Source organism: Triticum urartu, chromosome 1A (assembly GCF_056163025.1).
Source record: "Triticum urartu cultivar PI428250 chromosome 1A, HENAU_Tu73, whole genome shotgun sequence".
In the NCBI taxonomy this organism is placed as follows: domain Eukaryota; kingdom Viridiplantae; phylum Streptophyta; class Magnoliopsida; order Poales; family Poaceae; genus Triticum; species Triticum urartu.
The window spans coordinates 465,529,111-465,554,095 of record NC_141873.1 but is presented as its reverse complement, the minus strand read 5'-3'; the positions used below and the strand labels follow the sequence as shown (position 1 = coordinate 465,554,095).

The window sequence follows — 24,985 nt, the reverse complement described above, 5'->3', positions numbered from 1 at the left end:
AAGACTCTGAGTTCTCTTCCTCTGCTGCCACAGTCACTGCCAGAATTATTGAGGAAGAAGATGATGCTACTTCACCGTCATCTCCTTCAGCACCTCCAAGCTCTTCTGCACCGCCAAACAACACCAACAACCCTGCTACTTCACCTACTCCTCATGGGAACGAGTAGAGGCTCTATGTCTTCAAACCTTTTTGGTCATTAGTGACAAAAGGGGGAGAAGCATATGAGATTGATAGTCTTCAAGCGGGTTCATATGGGCGGGTGCCTTATATTTTGCTTCGTGCTTACAACTCTCGTTTTTTTGCTACATTTGGTTCTTATGAGTTGTAACACTTAAACTAGATGGTCGTCTGCTACTTATTTGCCACCTTGTTTTGCGAAGATAAATTCCGCATGTGCGACGATAAATTCCGCACTTAGCTCATTCTGCAGGCGTCCATTTTCCATTATGCATGTCATTATCTTCATATACTTTCACATGCATAGTGGATTGTCATCATAAGTTGAAGTGGATCTCCACAAGTACAACCTTCCATGTGCATTTGCATTCCAAAAGCAAATTAACTCATATGCACATCTTCAGGGGGAGCCCTTGCAACTTATGAAGACAATTCCTTATTCTTTACAATTTCACAGATTATATCCCCCGTTGAAAACTTCAACTAGTTTGTCATCAATCACCAAAAAGGGGGAGATTGTAAGTGCATCTAGTGCCACCCCTAGTTGGTTTTGGAGTATTGACGACAAACCTAGTTGAGGGACTAATGTGTTTGTGAGAATTGCAGGATAACACAGGTAGAAGTCCCTCATTGATTCGGTTTTACTACCAGAGATGACCCCTAAAACTTTATGAAGACATTGAAGTCAAAGGTGGTATATGAAGATATTCACATTGAAGACTATGACAAGAGAAGACACGATATGAAGCCTATGGAGCTCGAAGACTTAGATCTTTTGTAGTTCTTTTTCTTTTGTGTTGAGTCATAGGAACCACCGTACTGTTAAGTGGGGTCCAAGAGAACCAGTCAGAATGACTGAAGTGATGCCTAAACCAAAAACCTATGTCTTCGAGTGAAGACTATGAGAGCGAATCTTGTCCAGAGTCGGACAAGTCAGCTTTGCTTGTAGCCCAAGTAAAGTTGCCGCGTGAGTTTGAAATCTGACCATTGGGACACGTGTCAGTTCCTTAGTGACCCAGGGTCATTTCGGACAAATCAGGTCGAGTTGCCAAGTGGCTATAAATAGCCCACCCCCTACAACCATAAAAGGTTGGCTGCTTAGATTGAAAGTACGGCTTTTGTCGTTTGAGAGCAACCCACCTCGAAGCCTTTGAGAGAGAATTCCCTGCGAGGATAAAGCCCTAACCAACAGAGCCAGAGAGAATTGGGCATCACTTAAGTCTTCTTGTCTATGTGATCTGAAGACTTATTACACTTGAGGATTGTGCATCCTCCAGGCGGTTAGGCGTCGCGTTCTGAGCATCCAAGAGACATTGTGGATTGCCGGTGAACGAAGTCTGTGAAGGTTTGGGAGTCTACCTTGAAGACTCACCAGAGTGATTGGGCGAGGTCTATGTGACCTTAGCTCAAGGAGAATACGGTGAGGACTGGGTGTCCTGAGCTGCGTGTTCAGGACTGGGTGTCCGGGACTGTGTGTCCTAAGGTTTAAATACCTAGCCGCTCCAACCAGACGTACAGTTGCCACAGCAACTGGAACTGGTCCAACAAATCATTGTCTTCAACGAGTCACTGGTTTCATCTTCACTTCACTTTACTTACTGTTACTCCTTGTGAAGTCATTGTATGTTTGCTCTATCATTTATCTTCACTGAGTGACTGCGTGATTCTGTTTGGCTTCACAATATCTTCCTACCTGATCCTTACTACCTAGCTGCTATTAGTCATTGTGCTTTCACTTCATTGAATACTTGACTATGGTTTGCCTAGTGTAGCCTACCTTCCGCTGCATGGTAATAGGTTTAACTTTATCGTTTGTCTTCAAAACTCCCATGTTTTGAAGACTTTCATAAAAATCGCCTATTCACCCCCCCTCTAGTCGATATAACGCACTTTTAGGTTGATGTCGACCCGGCCTGTCCCGTCCACGGTGAAGGTGCAGGAGACAAAACTTAGGCTTTCTTCCAGGAGGAGGACACCAAAAGCTAGGGAAGATCCAATCTTGGATCGGTCTCCGGATGACACAACTCGTGCCTCGCGCGCCAAGTAATGGTGCATAATTCGGTCAGTACCCTCAGTAGGGTAGCGAACATGGTCGGAAGTACCAGATCAGAGGTTGCACAGAGAGTTTACCCAAGTTCGGGCCTCTGGTGAGGACTAAGGGCGTGTTTGGTTTATTCCCAAGGTTGCCCCACCAAAGCATTGTCTAGCCAAAATATTGGTTCAGGTTTTGGTTGACCATGATTTGGCTAACATTGGCAAGAAAAAATGAACTAGAGTTGGCTAGAGTTCATTGGCATGCCAAAAATTGGCAACCATCCAAACAAAGACCAATTTTTGGTCATGACCAAAATTTTTGTAGGGTACACTTTGGCCACAATCCAAACATACCCTAATACCCTACGTCCTGCTTTGTGTCTGGATTCATGGTGGGTGTACCTCGTGCGAGGGGGGAAGGTGAGTTGCTACCGAGAGTCTAGGTCTATGGAAGTACTTGGGATTGAGAGCCCTATAGCCCTCACCTTATATGAACGGTGAGGGCTAGGGTTTTACAGGAGGTAGAACCAATCTGGCTGCCATCATGTTGACTTGGTGTTATGGCATATCTCTCTCAAGGTAGTTTTGGTGATTGATGACAACATATTTGCGGACTAATCATGTGCTTTGAGTAGTTCACAGATTCATCCCTGGCACGAGACATTTTCTTCCCTTCGGAGTGTCTTTCAAGACGGTGTAGCTCTTTCGTTTCTCTCTTTTGTTTCTCTCTCTGCTGGGGTATTGCATGGGTGGAATCAACACGTACACATCAGCTTCTCACCCTCCTATCTAGGTCCTAGCGGTAGTACCGCGCAACCCAGCGGTAGTACCGCCGAGGAGCCACGAGCGGCAGTACCGCTCCGCAGCGGTAGTACCGCCCGTGACTCCACAGCAGTAGTACCGTTGGGGTGCCTGGCACCACCGCCTCGTCCTCAGCCTCTTTGGAGAGATCCTCTCTCTCTTCTGTGTCCCAGCAGTAGTACCGCACTACCAGCGGTAGTACGGCCGAAGGGTCACAAGCGGCAGTTCCGCTCCGCAGCGGTAGTACCGCCCATGACCCCGTTGGGCTGTCTGGCTCCTACCGCCTCGACTCGAGGGCTCTTTTTCTCGTGTCGGGTTTTGCGGCACTAGTTGCGGTTGTAGAGGCGGTAGTACCGTTTCAGGAGCGCTAGTACCGCCCTTACCACCGCGGTAGTACCGCGTTGGGTCCTATTCCCTACTAGTCTTCTCTGTGCGGCAGTACCGCTGGCTGGAGCGGCAGTACCGCTGACCTAGCGGTAGTACCGCCCCCTCTTAGCGGTAGTACCGCCCTGTGCGGGGCTGGTTGGTGGGGGCAACGGTTGGATTGTTGCCCCCACTATAAAAGGGGGTCCCCTTCTTCCCTTTGACCTACCTCTTCCCCCTCAAGCTCCATTAATGCTCAAGCTCCATTAAATTCTCCAAGCTCCATTTTCGCCCGATCTATCTCTCTAGCCAATCAAACTTGTTGATTTGCTCGGGAGTGGTTGAGAAGGCCCCGATCTACACTTCCACCAAGGGATTTTCGATTCCCCCACTCATCCCTAGCGGATCTTGTTACTCTTGGGTGTTGAGCACCCTAGACGGTTGAGGTCACCACGGAGCCATAGTCAATTGTGGTGAAGCTTCATGGTTTTGTTGGGAGCCTCCGATTAAGTTGTGGAGATTGCCCCAACCTTGTTTGTAAAGGTTCGGTCGCCGCCTTCAAGGGAACCAATAGTGGAATCACGGCATCTCACATTGTGTGAGGGCGCGAGGAGAATACAGTGGCCCTAGTGGCTTCTTGGGGAGCATTGTGCCTCCACACCGCTCTAACGGAGACGTACTTCCCCTCAAAAGGAAGGAACTTCGGTAACACATCCTCGTCTTCACCGGATCCACTCTTGGTTATCTCTTACATTTACTTGTGCAAGCTCTTTAGTGTTACTTCTCTTGCTTGCTTGTATGCTTGTTGTTATTGCATCATATAGGTTGCTCACCTAGTTGCACATCTAGACAACCTACTTTGATGCAAAGTTTAATTTGATAAAGAAAAGTTAAAAATTGGTAGTTGCCTATTCACCCCCCCCTCTAGTCAACCATATCGATCCTTTCAATTGGTATCAGAGCCTCGTCTCTTTATTAAGGACTTTACCGTCCAAAGAGTATGGTTGATACCGTAGACGGTGTGGAGGAACACTCCGGTGTGAATCCGATCTCGTCTACGGGCGATGGGGGAACCTCGGTCTCTCGTGAGGAGTTCAATGTGGCCTTAGAGACATTGAAGACCTCCATGAAAACCGAGGTTGAAATCATGTTTACTAAATTTCTTGAGGGGCTTAAACTATCCACCGCACCGTTGAAAGTGGGTGACCCCACCGACAAGGTGACGAATGCTATCCCCGACAAGGGGGGAGCTAGTAGTGAAAAGGCTCCTTCTTCTAGTGGTAAAAATGGCACCGGCATCTTTGCTCATGTGGAACCACCACTTGTTTATGGTGGACCGGTTCCTTCTACTCATTTGAATCATGCCGGTCCTCCCCCTAAGATTGTGAAAAATGAGGACTTTGATTCCTGGGTTTATCGCTTTAAATGTCATTTAAATCATGTGAACACTAACCTTTGGAGAATCATTGAAGAAGGTTTCTATCCGCATGATCCAATCAACTTCACTCCTTGAGAAGCCGCGGATAATCAATTCAATGAGAATGCTCTATTCATCATTCAAGATGCAATTCCACCCGAAGACCTACCTCATCTTCGTCCCTTCGCCTTGGCCAAAGATGCATGGCATTGTGTTATCTCTCTCTACCGGGGAAGCGCAAGCATTCAACGCTCCAACTATGAAGTGGTGCAAGATGAGGCCGATGAGTTTGCTATGAAAGAAGATGAAGAACCTCGTGATCTTTATCGGAGAGTAACCAAACTCGCGGTCTCACTACGAGATCACGGGAGCAAGGACACGGATGACAATTGGATCAAGTGCAAATTCCTCAAGGCAATGATGCCCTACCATAAGGCCATGTCCTCCGTCATTCGTCAAAGACCGGACTTCCACACTTTGGCCTCAAGCGAAGTGTTGGATGAGTTTGTGGCCATGAACATCTTGGACAAGACCACCGACAATGCGGTGCTCCGTTCTCAACGGGCAAAGAAGTCTAACCTTGCATTGAAGGCCAAGCTCACCGTTGAAGAAGAAGAAGAGGAAGAAGAGGAGAGCAACCCCGAAGATACGAAGTATGCGTATCATGAACACATGGCACTTGCTTCAAGGCAATTTTGGAGCAATAAAAACTCAAGGCCAAACTTTAGCAAAAACAACTCAAGTGGCACGAAGAGCAAGCAACATGTAAGGACTTGCTACAACTGCGGCAACGCGAGTCATTTTGTTGCGCAGTTCCCGTATGAGAAGAGGGAAGACAATGGTGGAAAGATCATCCGAAAGGACAAGGCCAAGTCGTTCCCCAACAAGAGCAACTTCACCAAGAAGACTCCTCCCGAGGCGTTGGTGGTACAAGAAGAGTACAATGAGGATGATGACGATGATGAAGGTGATGAGTCGGTTGCCATGGCCTTCGTTGCCATTGCAACGACTTCACGGGTGTCTCTCTTCGACTCACCCAATGAGAGTAACACCGCCAAGTGCCTCATGGCTAAAGCCACCAACAAGGTAACCCCCAACATCAAAACTACCATCATTAATCATCCTTCTCCGACGGATAGCATTAATGAACTTGAGGGAGCTAATGTGGAGGCTAATGAATTTGAGGCCTTTATGGGCAAACTCAAGGGAAAATCCAAGAATCACTTTGTTGCTCTCTTGGAACAACTTGGTGAAGCCAATGACATGATCGAGGCTCACGAAGACACCATCACTAAGATGGAAGGGCATAGTCGTGACTATGCCGATGAGATTTCGGATCTTTCCAATGCTCTTGAGGAAGAGCGTGGTCTTCGTTTGGCTCTTGAGGAGTCACACAACGTTGATCATGCTTTCGGATCTTTCCAATGCTCTTGAGGAAGAGCGTGGTCTTCGTTTGGCTCTTGAGGAGTCACACAACGTTGATCATGCTAAGTTAAAGAAAGATTATGATCATGTCCTCATAGTTTCTCATGTGCTAAACTCCGAGAAGGCTGAACTTGAGGTTGATCTTGCTAGACTCAAAGAGGAGTTTGATCTACTTGACAAGGCTCACAAGGTCTTGAAGGGTGCTCATGCTAGCCTCAAAGAGTCTCATGATCAACTTCAAGTAAAGCTAACCAAGGAAAAAGCCACTTTCCCTCGTATGATGTTAATTGATAATGCAAATGCTACTAACCCATGTTGTGAGCATGTGCATCTCGTTGAGGAGAATGCTAAGCTAAAGGGGCAACTTGAGAGAGGTCTTGCGACTTTCATACAAGGCAAGAAGAACCTCAACGATCTCTTGATCAACCAAAACGGAGTTGTGGCCAAGGAAGGGGTTGGGTACGTGCCCGACTCCAAGAACAAGAAGAAGAATGACAAGACCAAACGACCTCCTCCTATCATGCAAACCTTTGTGAAGGAGGGAGAGAGTGCCTCCGAGGAGAAGAAGAAGAACAATGCAAAGGGTGGCAATGTCAAGAAGGGCAATGTCACCCCTCCCAACAAAGCCGGCGATTTTAATCCTTCTTATGTGTTATGTCGTGCTAGTGATGGGCATGTTTATGCCAAATTTGTTGGTTCTCTTCATGAATACATTGAATGGTCTATTTGGGTTCCAAAGACCCTTGTTACTAACATCAAAGGACCCATTAAAAAATGGGTACCTAAAACCAAGCATTGATCTCTTGTAGGTGTTTGCTTCCGGTGGGGGATCATTGTTGCTCGATAGCGGAGCTACAAATCATATGACCGGAAGCAAGGACTTGGTGGTGGACGTGCACAAGGTTACATCTATGCCCACCAATGTCGAGTGGGGTGACGCCTCATCTTCTAAGGTATTGGGACTTGGCAAGGTGGTCATCTCTCATGATCTCACGATAGAGAAGGTCATGCTTGTTGAGTCCCTTGCATACAATTTACTTTCCGTTCATCAACTTGAAATCATGGGCTTTGCCACTTTCTTTGATATCGATACCATGGCCCTCTTGTGGAGCAAGACTCTTAAAGGCTTGGGCATGTCGAGAACAGTCTATATGTGATTAACTTTTCGGAGAGACCCACTAAGACCGCGACGTGCCTAATGGCTAAAGTTGATGTGGGATGGCTTTGGCATCGCCGTTTAGCCCATGTCAATATGAGATCTTTGCAAAGTCTCCTCAAGGGGGACCATGTCCGTGGACTAACGAATGTTAGTTTTGCTAAAGACCGTGCTTGCAGTGCTTGTATCGAAGGAAAGCTACATGAGAAGGCTCACCCTCCCACGACTATCATTTATTCAAAGAGGCCTTTGGAGCTCCTTCACATGTATCTCTTTGGGCCTCCATCCTTCGATAGTCTTGGCGGTAGGAAGTATTGCTTGGTGATTGTGGATGACTAATCAAGGTACACGTGGGTGTATTTCTTCAAGAGGAAGAGCGAGACCCAACAAACCGTCATTGACTTTGCAAATGAAGCACAACGTCAACACAATTCAAAGATCTTGACAATAAGAAGTGACAACGGCACCGAGTTCAAGAACTACACCTTGGATGAGTTTCTTAGTGATGAGGGAATCAAGCATCAATATTCCGCACCCTACACCCCTCAACAAAACGGTGTTGCAGAGAGGAAGAACCGGACGTTGATGGATGCGGCAAGGACCATGATGGCGGAGTTCAAGTCTTCGTACAACTTTTGGGCCGAAGCCATCAACACCGCGTGTCATGCACCCAATCGGCTCTACCTCCGCAAGGGCTTGAACAAGACTCCATATGAGATACTCACCGGTAACAAGCCCAACCTCAAGTACTTCCGGGTATTTGGGTGTAAGTGTTTCATTCTCAAGAAAGGTGTTCGGTTGTCTAAATTTGAGGCTAGAGCTTATGAGGGCATATTTGTTGGTTATGCTACAAACTCTCATGCTTACTGTGTCCTCAATAAATCCACGGGACTTATTGAGGAAACGTGTAACGTGGAGTTTGATGAGAATAACGGCTCCCAAGTGGAGCAAAGTGGCACTTGTGATGTAGGTGATGAAATTCCTCCCCAAGCCATAAGAAGAATGGGTGTTGGCTTTATCCTACCCATTGAGGAACCCCTTGTGGCCGAAGGAGAAGGACAAAGCTCCACTCATGTGGAGCCATCACCAACCCAAGGCCCACACGCTTCCGAAGAACAACATGAAGGCCCTCATCCTCAAGAACATGACCAAGGGCAAGATCATGCTCAAGACGGTGTTGACACATCAAGTGATGCCCAAGGTCAAGTTCTCTCCTCCGAGCAAGTTCAAGAACAAGAACAAGCCCAAGACGACGCTCAAGATGATCAAGTGACCACTCCTCGTCTCACCCTCGAGGAGGAATTAGAGCGTCGTGCCGCCAAGGTTGCTTCCAAGCTCTCCACCAAGGATCATCTCATGACGAATGTGCTTGGAAGCTTAAGAAAGGGGGTAAGCACTCGTAGACAATTAGCAAATTATTGTGAGCATCACGCGTTTGTCTCTTGTGTGGAACCCCACAAGGTCTATGATGCGCTAGAAGATCCGGATTGGCTCAATGCCATGCATGAAGAAATCAACAACTTCGAGCGCAACAAAGTGTGGAGATTGGTGCCAAGACCGACCGGGAATCACAATGTCATAGGAACCAAGTGGATATTTAAGAACAAGCAAGATGCCCATGGGATTATCATTTGCAACAAGGCTCGTTTGGTAGCACAAGGCTACTCCCAAGTCGAGGGTATCGACTACGGTGAAACCTTTGATCCCGTTGCTCGTCTTGAATCCATTCGCATGTTGATTGCATATGCTTCTCATCATAACTTCAAGTTACAACAAATGGATGTGAAGAGTGCTTTTCTTAATGGTCCTATTAATGAATTGGTTTACTTCAAGCAACCCCCCGGGTTCGAGGATCCCTACTTTCCCGATCATGTGTATCAACTCGATAAGGCACTCTATGGCCTTAAACAAGCCCCACGTGCGTGGTATGACCACCTTACCGAGTTGTTACAAGACCGTGGTTTTAAAGTTGGGCTAATCGACCCCACTCTTTTTACTAAGAAGGTCAAAGGGGAGTTGTTTGTGTGCCAATTATATGTTGATGATATTATCTTTGGTTCTCCTAACAAAGCTTTCAATGAGGAATTTGCCGCTCTCATGACCTCAAAGTTTAAGATGTCCTTCATGGGAGAGTTGAAGTTCTTTCTAGGGTTCAAAGTGAAGCAAAGAAGAGAAGGAGCCTTCATCAATCAATCCAAATACACTCAAGACATGCTCAAGAGATTCAAGCTAAGTGACGTCAAGCCGGCTTCCACTCCAATGCCCACCAAGTGCCAACTTGACTTAGATCCCAATGGTAAAGTGGTGGATCAAAAGGTATATCGCTCCATGATTGGATCCTTGCTTTACCTTTGTGCATCTAGACCGGACATCATGTTGAGTGTGGGAATTTGTGCACGGTTTCAAGCCGCACCTAAGGAAAGTCACTATGTGGCGGTCAAACGAATCTTTCGATATTTGGCTCATACCCCAAACTTTGGCTTATGGTACCAAAGAGGATCAAACTTCAAGCTTGTAGGGTACTCGGATTCCGATTGGGCGGGAGACAAAGTGGATAGGAAGTCCACTTCCGGAGGGTGCCAATTACTTGGCTGCTCTTTGGTAAGTTGGTCTTCCAAAAAGCAAAGTTGTGTGTCTCTCTCGTCCACCGAGGCGGAGTATGTAGCAGCCGGTAGTTGTTGTGCACAACTCCTATGGATGAGGCAAACTTTAAAGGATTATGGTGTCACTTGTGACAAAGTGCCTCTTTGGTGTGACAATGAAAGTGCCATCAAGATCTCTCAACCCGGTGCAACACTTCAAGACGAAGCATATTGAGATTCGGTATCACTTCATCCGGGATCACATTAGGCAAGGAGAGATCGAGCTCAACTATGTCAACACTCATGACAACCTTGCAGATATTTTCACGAAGCCCTTGGATGAAGCAAGATTTCGCGAGTTAAGGCATGAGCTAAATATCATTGATTCAAGCAATGTGGCTTGAACCCTTGCACACCCCACCACGCTCAATTTGTTGTCTAGTTTAGGTGTAGGCATGGACATAGGGGGAGTGTTGTTCTCTCAATGAACTCTCCCTCCCCCCATTATGCATAAATTGATCAAGTCTTTCTCTTTAGCCATTGATTGATGGTAGTTGTGTTTTAAAGACGAGTTTTGGTCATGGGCTCAAGGTTAAAATCTTCGCGGCGCCATACCTCTTGACTCAAACATAGGTGGCCTCGGCCACCGCCCTCTCTTGAAGAGGTGTGTCTTGGCCGTTTGCTGGTGTGCTCTCTTTTCTTGCCGTTTTGTTTTTCCTCGAGCTAGGCCATGTTGTTTGGTTGCCGTGGCGTACTGGGCGGTACTACCGCTTATAAGCGGTACTACCGCCCCCCAGCGCGGTACTACCGCTGAGGGACGGGACCAGGGGGTTATATCGGGGCAGGGGGAGGTTTCTTCTCCCCCATACCCATTCGCTTCGCCCCCTCTTTCCTCTTCCTCTCTCCAGCCTCCTCTCACCGTGGGAGGGCTCCGGCGGATCTCCGTCTCCGGGGCATCCCTCTCCATTTCCTTCAATGGAGTCGATCCCCAACTCGTTCTCTTGCCATGGATGCCCGTATTGCCCCCGTTCCTTCTCTCCTTTTGTCTCATTTTTCAGATCTTGTTCTTAGGGGCAATGGTGGTTGCATCTCTAGATTTTTGGCTAAATCTAGGCTTGAGTAGGTTGGAGAAAGCAACTAGACTATCTTGATTAGAGTTTGGTAGGAATATTTTTGAATTTGGTAGGCCAGTAATGCCGGATCTGACCACGGTAGCAAGAAACTGTTGTTTCCCCGTCTCGAGCGGTACTACCACTCTCTTTGGAGCGGTACTACCGCTTGGGCGGTACTACCGCGAGCATGTCACGGTACTACCGCTGCCTGCCAAGCTCCATCATATTCCTGCCTTTTCTTTGATCCTTTTGTTGTGTTTGTTGGCTTATGCTCGTTCTTTCTGGTTGTTTTGCGTGTTCTTGTGTTTGGCTCCAGGTGATGAACATCCTGAGCATCAAGCTCGCCGTATCAACCCCGGGCGTGCAACATCAAAACGCTACCGCACCTCTGAGCCAGCCGGTGGTTCCTCTAGCATCCAACCGCCTCCAGCAAGTGTTCCTCCACCTCCTCAGCACTCGAAGAGATCCGCCACCAAGCCAAAGGGGAAGACTGTGACTGAGATGACCAACAAGGAGTTTTGGGAAAGGCGTCACCGTAATCCCTATGAGGTGGACCAAGAACCCACTTTGGTCAACCGCCCGTTCTGGAACCGATTTCAGTTTGCCATCTATTTTGATGTGATCAAGGCCAAGAAGAATCTCTTTGTTGATGTTTGCTCCATTGACACTGATGCTATGGAGAAGGACCCGGAGTACATTGGCGAAGCCCTTCAGATGTGCACTCAGCTAAACATTCTCAGGATTTCGATGCAATTCAACAAGGATTTCGATGCAGATTTGGTGGCTCAATTCTTTGCCATCGTTCATCTTGGGATGGATGTCGACAGAACTCTGACATGGATGACCAATGGCAAGCTGCTTTCCGTCAAGTGGAAGGCTTTCATGGATTTACTTGATGTGGTGGCTCACGGGCTTGAGACTCCAGTCGGTTTCCGCCCTCACCGCAATGCTACGTCCACCCACAAGCAAGCCCTTTGGCCCTACTGCACTGTGAAAGTTCACCCAATGACTGAGAAGAAAACCTATGAGCTGTCTCCGTATCTGGACATTCTTCATCGCATCTTCCATGAGACTCTCTTCCCTCGGACCGGGAATCTGGATATGGTCCACTCTTACCTCATGGACATGCTCCTTTTCTGTCAGCATGAGAAAGAAGCAAACACTGGAGAAAGCCTGGATATTTCTCATGTCATGTGGTCTGAACTTCTCTCTGCCGTGTCTGAGCGCAAGTGCCCGATATATGGTCCATTCATCATGAGGCTCATTGAGAGGGCCTGGGCACAGATCTATCCCAGAGTGTTGCTAGAAACTGGAGACTTGGTTTCCCATGAGATCAAGCGTCTGAGGAAGAAGGACAATTGGGTCACTCCAGCACCTCAATCCGGGGGTCCGTCTGCTGCTGCTGCTGCCATGGAGACCGAGGGTGGGTCAGCCACTGATGATCACGAGGAGGATCTTGGGCCCTCTAGTGCTGAACCCTCATGGGCGAAGAAGCTTAAACACAAGTTGAAGAAGCTTTTCTGCATGGAGTCTCATGGTCAGTACATGACTCATGTGGCGGAGAAGCATGCTAGGGTGCGCCACAAGGAGCTCATGCGTCAGATGGGAGCGACAGTTGCCAGTGGATCTGAGGGTCAGATCACTGAAGAGGAGGAGTGGATTCATCAGCATTGCCCTTGGACCGACTCCGACGCCGAGCAGTTTTCGACCAACGACGGAGATGCAGACGATCACGCTGAGATATGATGTTCGAGATCCTCAGCTTGCCATCACCTGGAGTCGTAGCGTCGCTCTTTTCCCTTTTTGGTGTCTCGCTGCCAAAGGGGGAGAGAGTGTAGGGATTTGTGTTGCCGACCTTTGAGTTTGTCGTCTTGTCGTCTTGTGTTTTCTTGTGTGTTCTCTCGGTGTCTTTGTTTGGTTTGGTTTGGTTTGGTGCCCGTGAGACCTAAGTTCTAGGCATATGGTGTGAGACATATGCTCCCTATCGCTACCTTATTACTTATGCCTATTCAGTACTGTAGTATACTATGAGTTGCATGCTTGTCCAATTATATACTCTTCTCTCATATATCTTGTGCTTAGGTTTGTTGGACTATAAAATATAGGGGGAGTGTTGATCCGGATGTGTGTGTCTTGCTTTCCTTTTGCTCCTCTTTCTAGGCGCACACATTCTGGGGGAGCCCGTCTATATTTTGTAGTTCTTAGTTTTCTTACGTTTATATCTTTTCCTTGTGCAAATCCCTAGTTGTCATCAATCCACCAAAAAAGGGAAGATTGTTACGGCATATCTCTCTCAAGGTAGTTTTGGTGGTTGATGACAACATGTTTGCGGACTAATCATGTGCTTTGAGTAGTTCACAGATTCATCCCTGGCATGAGACGTTTTCTTCCCTTCGGAGTGTCTTTCAAGACGGTGTAGCTCTTTCCTTTCTCTCTCGGTGGACTAGTTGCGTAGAGGGCACCGTACTATCAAGAGGGGGTCCGCTGGGGTATTACATGGGTGGAATCAACACGTACACATCAGCTTCTCACCCTCCTGTCTGGGTCCCAGCGGTAGTACTGCGCAACCCAGGGTAGTACCGCTGAGGAGCCACAAGCGGCGGTACCGCTCCGCAGCGGTAGTACCGCCCGTGACTCCACAGCAGTAGTACCGTTGGGGTGCCTGGCACCACCGCCTCGTCCTCAGCCTCTTTGGAGAGATCCTCTCTCTCTTCTGTGTCCCAGCGGTAGTACCGCACTACCAGCGGTAGTACGGCCGAAGGGTCACAAGCGGCAGTTCCGCTCCGCAGCGGTAGTACCGCCCGTGACCCCGCTGCCGTAGTACCGCTGGGCTGTCTGGCTCCTACCGCCTCGACTCGAGGGCTCTTTTTCTCGTGTCGGGTTTTGCGGCACTAGTTGCGGTTGTAGAGGTGGTAGTACCGTTTCAGGAGTGGTAGTACCGCCCTTACCACTGCGGTAGTACCGCGTTGGGTCCTATTCCCTACTAGTCTTCTCTGCGCGGCAGTACCGCTGGCTAGAGCGGCAGTACCGCTGACCTAGCGGTAGTACCGCCCCCTCTTAGCGATAGTACCGCCCTGTGCGGGGCTGGTTGGTGGGGGCAACGGTTGGATTGTTGCCCCCACTATAAAAGGGGGTCCCCTTCTTCCCTTTGACCTACCTCTTCCCCCTCAAGCTCCATTAATGCCCAAGCTCCATTAAATGCTCCAAGCTCCATTTTCGCCCGATCTATCTCTCTAGCCAATCAAACTTGTTGATTTGCTCGGGAGTGGTTGAGAAGGCACCGATCTACACTTCCACCAAGGGATTTTCGATTCCCCCACTCATCCCTAGCGGATCTTGTTACTCTTAGGTGTTTGAGCACCCTAGACGGTTGAGGTCACCACGGAGCCATAGTCCATTGTGGTGAAGCTTCGTGGTTTTGTTGGGAGCCTCCGATTAAGTTGTGGAGATTGCCCCAACCTTGTTTGTAAAGGTTCGTTCACCGCCTTCAAGGGCACCAATAGTGGAATCACGGCATCTCGCATTGTGTGAGGGCGTGAGGAGAATACGGTGGCCCTAGTGGCTTCTTGGGGAGCATTGTGCCTCCACACTGCTCTAGCGGAGACGTACTTCCCCTCAAAAGGAAGGAACTTCGGTAACACATCCTCGTCTTCACCGGATCCACTCTTGGTTATCTCTTACCTTTACTTGTGCAAGCTCTTTAGTGTTACTTCTCTTGTTTGCTTGTATGCTTGTTGTTATTGCATCATATAGGTTGCTCACCTAGTTGCACATCTAGACAACCTACTTTGATGCAAGGTTTAATTTGATAAAGAAAAGTTAAAAATTGGTAGTTGCCTATTCACCCCCCCCCCCCTCTAGTCAACCATATCGATCCTTTCACTTGGGGGCCAAGATGATCCTTAGATGCGTATTCGATACTCCGGGCTCCCTTCTGTCGCTAGCTCCTTGGTGGGCCTTCTTGGCCCCATGGTAGGCTTGTTGTCGGGATCCCCTCCAAGAGGCTACCAATTACACTGTTAGTTGTATAGGGGGTCACTTGTAATAAATTCTATCCTCTCCTTAATTAATAGATGAGGCAAATCTTATACATCTGTTTAAAAAAATAACAACTAGATAATCTGGATTTAGTTGATTGGTCTACTTTGAGTCTCTATTGTGGTTTGTGTTCTTCAAATCTCTTCATGCCCTATTCGTCAAGCGAGGCCTAGGACTGATGATGAACATAATTAGATCCATATGGTTCCTTACATCCTCATACATTTTGTGTTTATGCTCTTGCTTCTGCGGATTTCTAAGAATCTGATTCATTGTTCAGGCATTCTGTGCATTTGTAGTTCAGACGTATCTAAGTTTCTTTGATGTGTGCTTCAAATAAGGAGGAGCTCTTGGCACTGTTTTTTTTTTGGCTAAACACACCATTTTAACCATAAGTAGAACACAAATAATTGTGATATAGACCTAATTGGTACACCATTTGATACATGGACCTTTATAAAGTAGAACTGAACAATTCTCTGTAGTAGTTATATTGATTAGCTACCTACCTACCTTTAAATTCTTTGTGAATAGCTGTAATTGTTAATAGAACAAAGTTTGACAAAAAAGTAGCAGTAAGTACATGTTCATCACTGCTGATAATGAATATGTATGACCAAGGTTTAAAGAAGCTTTACTGTTTTAGAATATACTAAGTTATTTCTAGGTTATACTGAAGCTTATCTGTTCTCCAATTAATCTAGACATCAAATATACTAAGCTTTCCTTTTGTTAGTAAGCAACTTCTTAAACTAGTCAGCATTATCATTCACTCGGTAGGTTATTGCAGATGGCACTACGAGGAACCACCTCCTGCCGCTCAGAAGAACTCGCCGCTCTGCAGCCACAATTGGTGTCAGGTTCTCTGTGCTAAATTATTTCTTGAGAATAACAAGTGAATACATAGGTCAAGGCCTTTCTAGGTTGTTAACAATTTTGTTCAAAGCTTTTTGTAATTGGTGACAAATTAGGGGTAGTTTTCTTTTCTTTGTTACCACAATTAACAATTTCTCGTGTATATAGCTTCAATATGAATTATAACATGATGTACCGTGCCATTGGCTTTCTTTACTGAGAACTACTTATATTTCATATTCATCCTAATACTCCCTCCATCTACTAATACAAGTCCACTTCACATTTTTACTCCTGCTAAGTTGCATTTATACAATCCATCATTCTAATTATTTCTTCTAAAAACAAACCCTTACCAATTTAATTTAATTTTGCAGGAAAACCATCACCAATTTAATCAACCGAGCACAATACTTTTGGCCAAGACCAAAAAAATTTGCAGCGGAATTCACGTAAAGTTGGGTACATGCGTCGGCACCAACACGTTTAGGCAAAATCAAAGACTGAAGATCATGATGTGATGTGCATATATGATGCCTATTTAAGGGTGCCCACAACCTGTCATTCGTGAGGCCAGTATGTGAGCTTCTAGTAATTGTTTCCGGCATCATCTTGGTTACTCTGATGTTGGCTCAACCGTCTCATTCTACTGTTTCTAGTCAAGATCGCCCATCATAATCTCCAGTGATTAATTATGGCACCGGAAGATAATATTTGTGTAAATTCTTCTGAACCAGAGATCCAAGCTTATCACTATATCAGCCTACCCCGCTCGATCTTCTGGAAGAGAAATAATGTGGCTCGGCCAGCCAATCTTTTTTTATTCTTTCTGACACTGTCGTTCAGCTAACCGAGAAACGCACCAGAAAGCGTTAAGAAAAAGGAATACACACAGAAAGCTGAAAATTTCACATCCAACGTTTTTTCTCCTAGACAGAAGGTTGAAGCCCGACGATTAAATTAATGACTGCTTTGCCGACATAAGGTAGAAAGTTTTTCGATAAACGACGCTTTTATTATTTTAAATATAACCAATACGAAGCATTATGAGTGACATCTGGCCTCTGCATAACTAGGATGCACACAATCAATTCCGAAAAGTTCAATAAAAACTAATAAAGTTAACCGTCAAGACAACAACAGTAGAGCCTTATAGACCGGCACTATGCTTATTTCTATAGTGGTGGTGGATCAGCTGGGAGGTTATGCAGACACCCATATTAGGAAAGAATCTCCGCAGCCACTTGCTCCAACTACGTACAGACTGCCTTGAATAGCGGTCAGTACTTCACTTGTTGTATCATATACCATATACGAGGCGAGTGCGTACATCAGAAAACAATCTGTAAAGGAGAAACTTTTTTGCCACTAAAAATGAAATCATTTCTACATAGTCAAAGCCACCACATTAAGGCATACGCTATTACTCTTATTGGCATGTTGAATCTATTTGAAATACCGTCCAACCAATGATTAAAAATATTGGCAATACTTGTGGACGGCACAAGTTTGATGCTATTTGGATGACTACCACGTAGAGCGGGCAAACTTGCATTAAAAAAGGTGTTTAATTGTTTTATGAATACAAAAACAACACTTCTTGCTGTCGGGCCAGTTGCGGTAGGAGGTTTTTAGTTTTGGAAACGGAAAGCTTTTGGGCGTCACTGAAATATGCAAAATTTTGGAAATTTCGCATATTTTGGAAATTCTTTAGGATTTTGAGTTTTCAAATTTCAATTAATGAATTTTAACCAAATATAAATTTCAGATTAAAACTGGCTCAAAATTTTAGGGTTACAAGTGTTACGGACCCCATCGAAATATGCAAAATTTCAAGCCAGCCGAGCGTGGAGCGGTAGAAGGACTCCACGAGCAGGCCTAATAAACAACCGAAGCGACCAAGAATGCAGAACCAAAGAGCATGCATTGCATGGCATATTTTTCTCTTTGCGAGATATTGCATGACATATTTGAACAAGCACATGTGAAGAAATAAGTTGACACCACGCTGTGCCAGCCCCAAAACTAGAAAATATTACATCCGAATTGCCCAACAGCGTCATCGGTCGTGATAAACATGGAGAAGCAAACCTGCACTTGGCGCGAGCAGGCAGCACGTACCCACGATCGGGACTGCAGCGTGCACTGTCTCCGATCAATTATGTGCTAGTACAAAGCTCCAAACCCGAAAGGACCTGATGAATCAGCTCGCACATATACATGCTTGGTGCTCGAGGCAGACAGAGAGGTAGGCAACTGGGCTGGGCATCTGCATGGACCCGGGGCATGGCTCCACAGTCCACATCAACGAACATTCCATAAACACACAGCCATTGGCATTGGCAATAGCCTATTGGGAGCGAGATCACTGTCATGGCACTGTGAATTCTCTCGGCCACAGCCACAACATACCACCGGTCGTTGTGCACTCGTCGCTAGGGAACCTCTGCATCGACGTACCAGGGGTAGAGGCGTAGAGCTACGTGCGTGCGTGGCTCGGCTGCCCGCGTGCGCGCGCGCGCTGGCTCTGCATATATACTGGCCGAACCCGCGGGCCGGCAGCGTGTGCCTGGTCACTTTCGTCCCGGACAGGACCCCTCCCCCTCCTCCATTATTGATGGATCCATGGATCGATAGATGGATGCCCCGCCTCCATTATTTCGATGCCTTGATTTGATTCTCGCTTCGCCCCTGCCTTTCTCGGTTATCTTCATTCGATGTCCCCACAAGAATTATCTTAGCTAGCACGAGTGGTGCGTAAACAGTGTACGTGCTACGTCTAGTTAGTTCTCCAATTAGAAGAGTCGAGGCAGCTCTTCTTCGCCGGGAGCAATGAAGATCTCGAGCTTGCAGAGCGCGAGCAGCGGCGGCACCAGCGCCGCCAGCGGCTCGAGCACGGGCTTCGGCTCCGGCTCCGGCGCCTCCCGCTCCTTCAACCTCCGGAACCTGTCCAAGCTCATGCTGCCGCCCCTAGGCTCCAGCCTCACCCAGTCCACTTCCGACTCCGATAAGAGGGTCGTCTCGCCCCTCGACTCCAGATACAGGTGAGACATGAGGCCACACCACCATCGGTACCTGCTACTCCTCCGCCGTCTTACAAGAATGCTAATGGTTTAGGTGCTGGGAGACGTTCATGGTGATCCTGGTGGCCTACTCGGCGTGGGTGTACCCGTTCGAGGTGGCCTTCATGGAGGCCAGGCCCAAGGGGGGCCTGGAGGTGGCCGACATGGTCGTCGACATCTTCTTCGCCGTGGACATCGTCCTCACCTTCTTCGTCGCCTACATCGACTCCAGGACGCAGCTCCTCGTCCGCGACAGGAGGAGGATAACCTTCAGGTACGTACGTAGTACGGCTTACCCACCTAACCTACGTAGTACGTGCTACCTTGTTCGGCAGTCCTCCCTTCTTCTTCCTTGGAGTTGCATGAACGAACGTCAGTTATTTGTGCATGTTACCCACTTCTCACCTCTCATTTTTCTTCCCAAATGAACATGGCATGGCAAGATATATGCATGTTTTCATGCAAGTAAAGCTCTTCCATTTCCATAAATAAACATATCATGTTGTCATGCAAAGTCCATGGGTGGGTGTGTTGTCATGTATCCACACTTGACCCCCGTCACGACGTCCAGCCTTTATGACGGATGGGCGGCCTAAAGTATGCCGAGATATTGTGCATCTTACTCCTGCTTAATTTATTTCCTGTTTCGGATACAAGTTGTCTCCTAGATCCATTTCTCTTCTGTTATTAGCAATTTAGCATGTGGTTGGATAAAACCAAATGCCAACTTTTCTATTCCCTTGGATCCATATTAATTGATGCACATTTAATACAACTTTTGGGAGTAGTACTGTATTTCCGATCCCGAATTGCCCGATGACGATGGGGATATGTGTCCATGCCAAAGCCATGGGCAAGGTTGTTCCGTGTATCCACACTTGACACCTGGCATAACACAAAATATTTTTTATTTGCGAGGAATCAGGGAATTTTTATTCCGAACCAATAGAATTACAATCAGCCATACTATGCAACCAACAAGCTGTGCTCCGAACACTCCGAGCATAGTTCGCAAGACTATGGGCTACCCTATTATGTGATCTACCAATCTTGCAATGTTTAAACTCCCGTTCATCCAACAAAAGCTTGATCTCCTGCACTAGATAACCAGATGGTGATCTGATGAGCGAGGCATCCACCATCGAAGACAGTGGTCCTAGCGAATCTGATCGCACAATAATAGAAAGACTAGACCACTCAATGACTAATGACATTCCTATTTTGATGGAAAACTCGGACACTTTGTCAATGGCGGAGCTAGGCAGAATCAACTAGGGGGGATGTCAAGTACAAGTGTTTGGGGGAGGGGGTGGGGGCAAAAGCTAAAAAAGTTCTCAGCTAAGCCCTCACTAAATTTTTTTCTTCACAAGTTGGTTCCATGTTGAGGGGGGGGGGGGGGGGGGGGGGGGCACACCCCCCCTAGGAGTCTACATAGCTTTGTTGTTGCACTTTGTTAAGTCAGCACTGTCTCTTAGGTGTTAGATGAAGGAAAGGTGCTCCCCTCGGGATCCAAGGGTCACGCCAAGTCCAAATAGATGAGCCATTGCCTATCCTCGAGACTAGTCTTTTCTTAATAAGTTGAAGTCCATGTCCAATCCCCTTCCACACCATTGAAGAATTGCCTGTAAATACCAATCAATAAGCTACCCCTTAGGATAGTATTTCGACTTAAGTAGGCGAGCACACAAACTTTCTGCCTTGTCCAGTAACCGCCATACTTGTTTGGGCAAGAGGGCTTGATTAAATGCTCTCATGTCTCTGAAGCCGAACCCTCCCTTTCGTTTCGGTAGGATAGGCTTGTCCCAAGCAACTAAGCCATTTTTCCTCTTTCATTTTCAACTCCCCACCAATATTGACGCATAATTCTAATAAAATTATCACACTGATATAAAAGTTTAAACACACTTATCACATAGGTGGGTATGGCCTGAGCTATTGACTTAAAAAGGATTTCCTTACTAGAAGATGCCATGTACCTTTCGTTCCAGTCTACAAGCGTTTTGCTAAGCCTGGACTGTACTGTTTGGAATCTTCCTTGGTTCATTCTGCCATCTACTTGGGATCAAATACTTGCTCAGTAATCTCCAAAATTCTCTTCACCTCTTGCATCACATGAAATCTTGACAACACGTACTAGCTAGGGAGATTTCACCAAATACCTTACGTGGCCAAACTTAGTCAAAATAAAGAACAGGCCAAGAAAAGGCAATTGACGAAAAGAAATTTGAGAACTAGAGATAGAACCTGATAATAATCAGTAAAGGACCCAAACCAAACCGTGTTATTATGAAGCTAGAAATTATGCAAAAGTGCAGAACACGGGCACTCTGTACCGCGACCCAAATGGACCACATCGTGTGATCGATCAAACAGTGGTAGCTCCTGTTCCTTTTTGGTGGATTGGAGATCCAAGATATGGCCACTAGCTTTACAGATCGGGACAGGGTCCACAAAGATACGTACACCTAAGCCCAAGCTTTCAGAATTCTGCTCTCTTCTGATAATCATGTATAATTGATTTGAAGATTATCTTCCTTGCTGCGACATTGCTGATGGATGTGCATGTATGCGTAGGTATCTGTCGACGTTCTTCATCATGGACGTGGCGTCGACGATCCCGTACCAGGGCATAGCCTACCTCGTCAACGGCGAGGTGAGGGAAGGCATGGTGTACAGCCTGCTCGGCCTGCTCCGACTCTGGCGTCTCAGGAAGGTGAAGCAGTTCTTCACAAGGTAATCAAGCAACAGCCATGCATGGACATTACTAGATCTTCAGAACTCGAAATCGATCGACAATGGCTGATCTGAACCGATTGTATCGTCAGGCTGGAGAAGGACATCAGGTTCAGCTACTTCTGGGTGCGCTGCGCGCGGCTCATCGCGGTGACGCTGTTCCTGGTGCACTGCGCCGGGTGCCTCTACTACCTGCTGGCGGACCGGTACCCGGACCGGGACAAGACGTGGATCGGCGCCGTGATCCCCAACTTCCGGCAGGAGAGCCTGTGGATCCGCTACATCTCCTCCATCTACTGGTCCATCACCACCATGACCACCGTCGGCTACGGCGACCTGCACGCCCAGAACAACCTCGAGATGATCTTCAACATCTTCTACATGCTCTTCAACCTCGGCCTCACCGCCTACCTCATCGGCAACATGACCAACCTCGTCGTCGAGGGCACCCGCCGCACCATGGAGTTCGTAAGTTCCACTTCTGAACCTCGATCGCCATTTTTTGTGAGTACATCTGTTGAGTTGAGTTCCTTTTGATTGGCTGGCAGCGGAACAGCATTCGCGCGGCGTCCAACTTCGTGTGCCGGAACCACCTGCCGCCGCGGCTGCAGCAGCAGATCCTGGCCTACATGTGCCTCAAGTTCAGGGCGGAGAGCCTGAACCAGCAGCAGCTCATGGACCAGCTGCCCAAGTCCATCTGCAAGAGCATCTGCGAGCACCTCTTCCTCCCCGTGGTCAAGGAGGTGTACCTCTTCAGGGGCATCTCCAGGGAGGCGCAGCTGCTGCTGGTCACCAAGACCAAGCCGGAGTACATACCGCCCAAGGAGGACGTGATCGTGCAGAACGAGGCGGCGGACGACGTGTACATCGTCGTGTCCGGCGAGGTGGAGATCATATACTTCAACGGCGAGCGGGAGGAGGTGATGGGAAAGCTGGGCACCATGGACATCTTCGGCGAGGTGAGCGCGCTGAGCGACCGCCCGCAGACCTTCACGTTCCGGACCAGGACGCTCAGCCAGCTGCTGCGGCTCAAGCAGGCCACGCTCAGGGAGGTCATGCAGAGCAAGCCCGACGACAGCGCCCTCATCGTCAGGAACTTCCTCAAGGTTGGTCGATGCATCTTACTATGTTGCTACTACATTTTTTGTTTGTGTGTCAGATGTGGCAAGAAAGATTGTGAGTCAGTAATGTGATTTGTTGGTTGAAAGAAATGGTGGTTGTGTTGCAGCATCAGATTGAGGTGCATGACATGAAGGAGCTGCTGGGCGAGAGCACCGGAGCGGGCGGCAGCGGCAACATCGTCCCGTGCAATCTGCTGACGGTCGCCGCCACGGGGAACGCTGGCTTCCTTGAGGACCTCCTCAAGGTCGGGATGGACCCCGACGTCCGTGACTCCAAGGGAAGAACCGCGCTGGTAAGTAGACAAACAACACACTATTTATCACATTTTCCCTCATTTTTACAGTGTGTGTGCTGATCTGCATGCATGCATGCCCTGTTCTTGGCAACGATGGCACCCACAGCACATCGCGGCGTCAAAGGGGTACGAGGGCTGCGTGCAGGCTCTGCTCATGCACGGGTGCAACATCAACATCAAAGGTAGGTAATAGTAACAACAAACACAACACGTAGAATACATTTCAGTGCGACCAAGTTTGCTAACTATTCGCGACCGGTGTATGCAAACCGCAGACGCGCAGGGCACCACGGCGCTGTGGCACGCCATCGCGGCGAGGCACCATAAGGTGTTCAGCAACCTGTACCACGTCGCGCGCGTCTCGAACCCGCGCGCCGGCGGCGACCTCCTCTGCCTCGCCGCGCGGCGCGGCGACGTCGACACGCTCCGCGAGCTCCTCAAGCACGGCCTGGACCTCGACTCCGAGGACCACGACGGCGCCACGGCGCTGCGCGTCGCGCTGTCCGAGGGCCAGGCGGACGTGGCCAGGTTCCTCGTCATGAACGGGGCCAGCGTGGACAAGGCCAGCCTTGACGACGACGACGGCTCCGCCCCGCGGCAGACCACGGTGTCGGCGGGCGAGCTGCGGGAGCTCGTGAAGATGCGGGAGGTCGGCCACCCGATCACCATCTACGACTCGCCGGCGAGCACCGTCACGGCCGCCAGCTCGTCGTCCGGGGAGCTTCGTCAGGGGAGGTTCCCAATCCCAGGCAGCACGAGACCGGACAGCACGCACTGGCCTCGGGTGAGCATCTACAAGGGCCATCCGTTCGTGAGAAACCACAGCTCCGAAGCCGGCAAGCTCATCAATCTTCCCGCCACGATGGAGGGGTTCAAAACCATCATCGGTAAGTATTCAGCCAGTAGCTGTGCGGATGCAACAGCGCACCATCAACTGGATGTTTCACCAAGTGAATGAATTTGTTGCAATGAAAAACGAGGAATTAGCATTTCAAACGTCTGTGTGTGTGTTTTCTTTCAGGAGAGAAGCTGAAAGTCGACGCGGAGAAGGCACTGATCCTGAACGGCGAAGGGGCGGAGATCGACTCGTTGGACGTGATCCGGGACAACGACAAGCTGTTCATAGTCACCGAAGAGCACATGAGGATGTTGGCGTCAATGGATTCCTCTGTTGCTTTATCGCACACATCGTCCGTAGGTTCAGCTGTTTCAGCAGCACATGCCATATAATTCTGATATGTGCTAGCTGCATTTTTTTTTTCTCTAGCCCTGAATAATCCAGTCATTCCCGTGGCAACGGTTCAAGCAAGGTGACAACTGCCACGCGAGTGATTTGCGATGTTTCCCCTTATGCATGGACAATAGTCGATTGCAAATAGTGCCTCCGGCCCCCAAAAAAGGAGCACGGACAGTGCAGATGCATGGATGATGTACGTGGTCATTTTATCGAAGAAAATGGATGATGTAGACATGATCGGACATGGAAATCAGCCTTAAGTTGGCTTCACCCGCTTGTTTTGATCATGAGTCGGGACATTTCAGCTGCAAATTATGAACACATGCAACAATGTGGTTTGCCACTGAGCATTGTGTGTTCAGACTTTAGAGCTTAAGCATTTCAATTAGAGCCCTTTAGGATGCATGTTAAATTCACTGAGGAACTGTGGAACTTACGCGTTGAACATTCCAGCGTTTCCTTTCCTACAAAAAAACGCTCCATGTTTTTTCTTTGCGAAACAAGGCAAACGATTTGCCGTTTTCATTGATTAAGAAAGAATGATTAGACAATTTTTTTGCAAAGCGGGGTACAAA

The 24,985-nt window shown here is 48.0% G+C and overlaps 1 protein-coding gene across 1 annotated transcript; it reads left to right on the top strand.

The window, feature by feature from the left end:
• The first annotated feature begins 18,523 nt into the window (after nt 1-18,523).
• Nucleotides 18,524-24,694, top strand: KT2/3 (potassium transport 2/3). The gene is made up of 9 exons (XM_048684044.2): nt 18,524-19,005; nt 19,079-19,297; nt 21,598-21,756; nt 21,849-22,224; nt 22,305-22,862; nt 22,985-23,170; nt 23,280-23,355; nt 23,449-24,060; nt 24,195-24,694. The coding sequence occupies exons 1-9, from the start codon at nt 18,794-18,796 to the stop codon at nt 24,401-24,403; spliced, it is 2,607 nt and encodes an 868-aa protein (XP_048540001.2). The 5' UTR covers nt 18,524-18,793; the 3' UTR covers nt 24,404-24,694.
• The last annotated feature ends 291 nt before the right edge of the window (nt 24,695-24,985 follow it).

Excerpts from the sequence above, each read along its gene's own strand:
- KT2/3 (XM_048684044.2), top strand. The coding sequence starts at position 18,794 with ATGAAGATCTCGAGCTTGCAGAGCGCGAGCAGCGGCGGCACCAGCGCC. Across the intron at positions 19,006-19,078 it reads CCCCTCGACTCCAGATACAG|GTGCTGGGAGACGTTCATGG; the intron begins GTGAGACATGAG and ends CTAATGGTTTAG. Across the intron at positions 22,863-22,984 it reads TCGTCAGGAACTTCCTCAAG|CATCAGATTGAGGTGCATGA; the intron begins GTTGGTCGATGC and ends GTTGTGTTGCAG.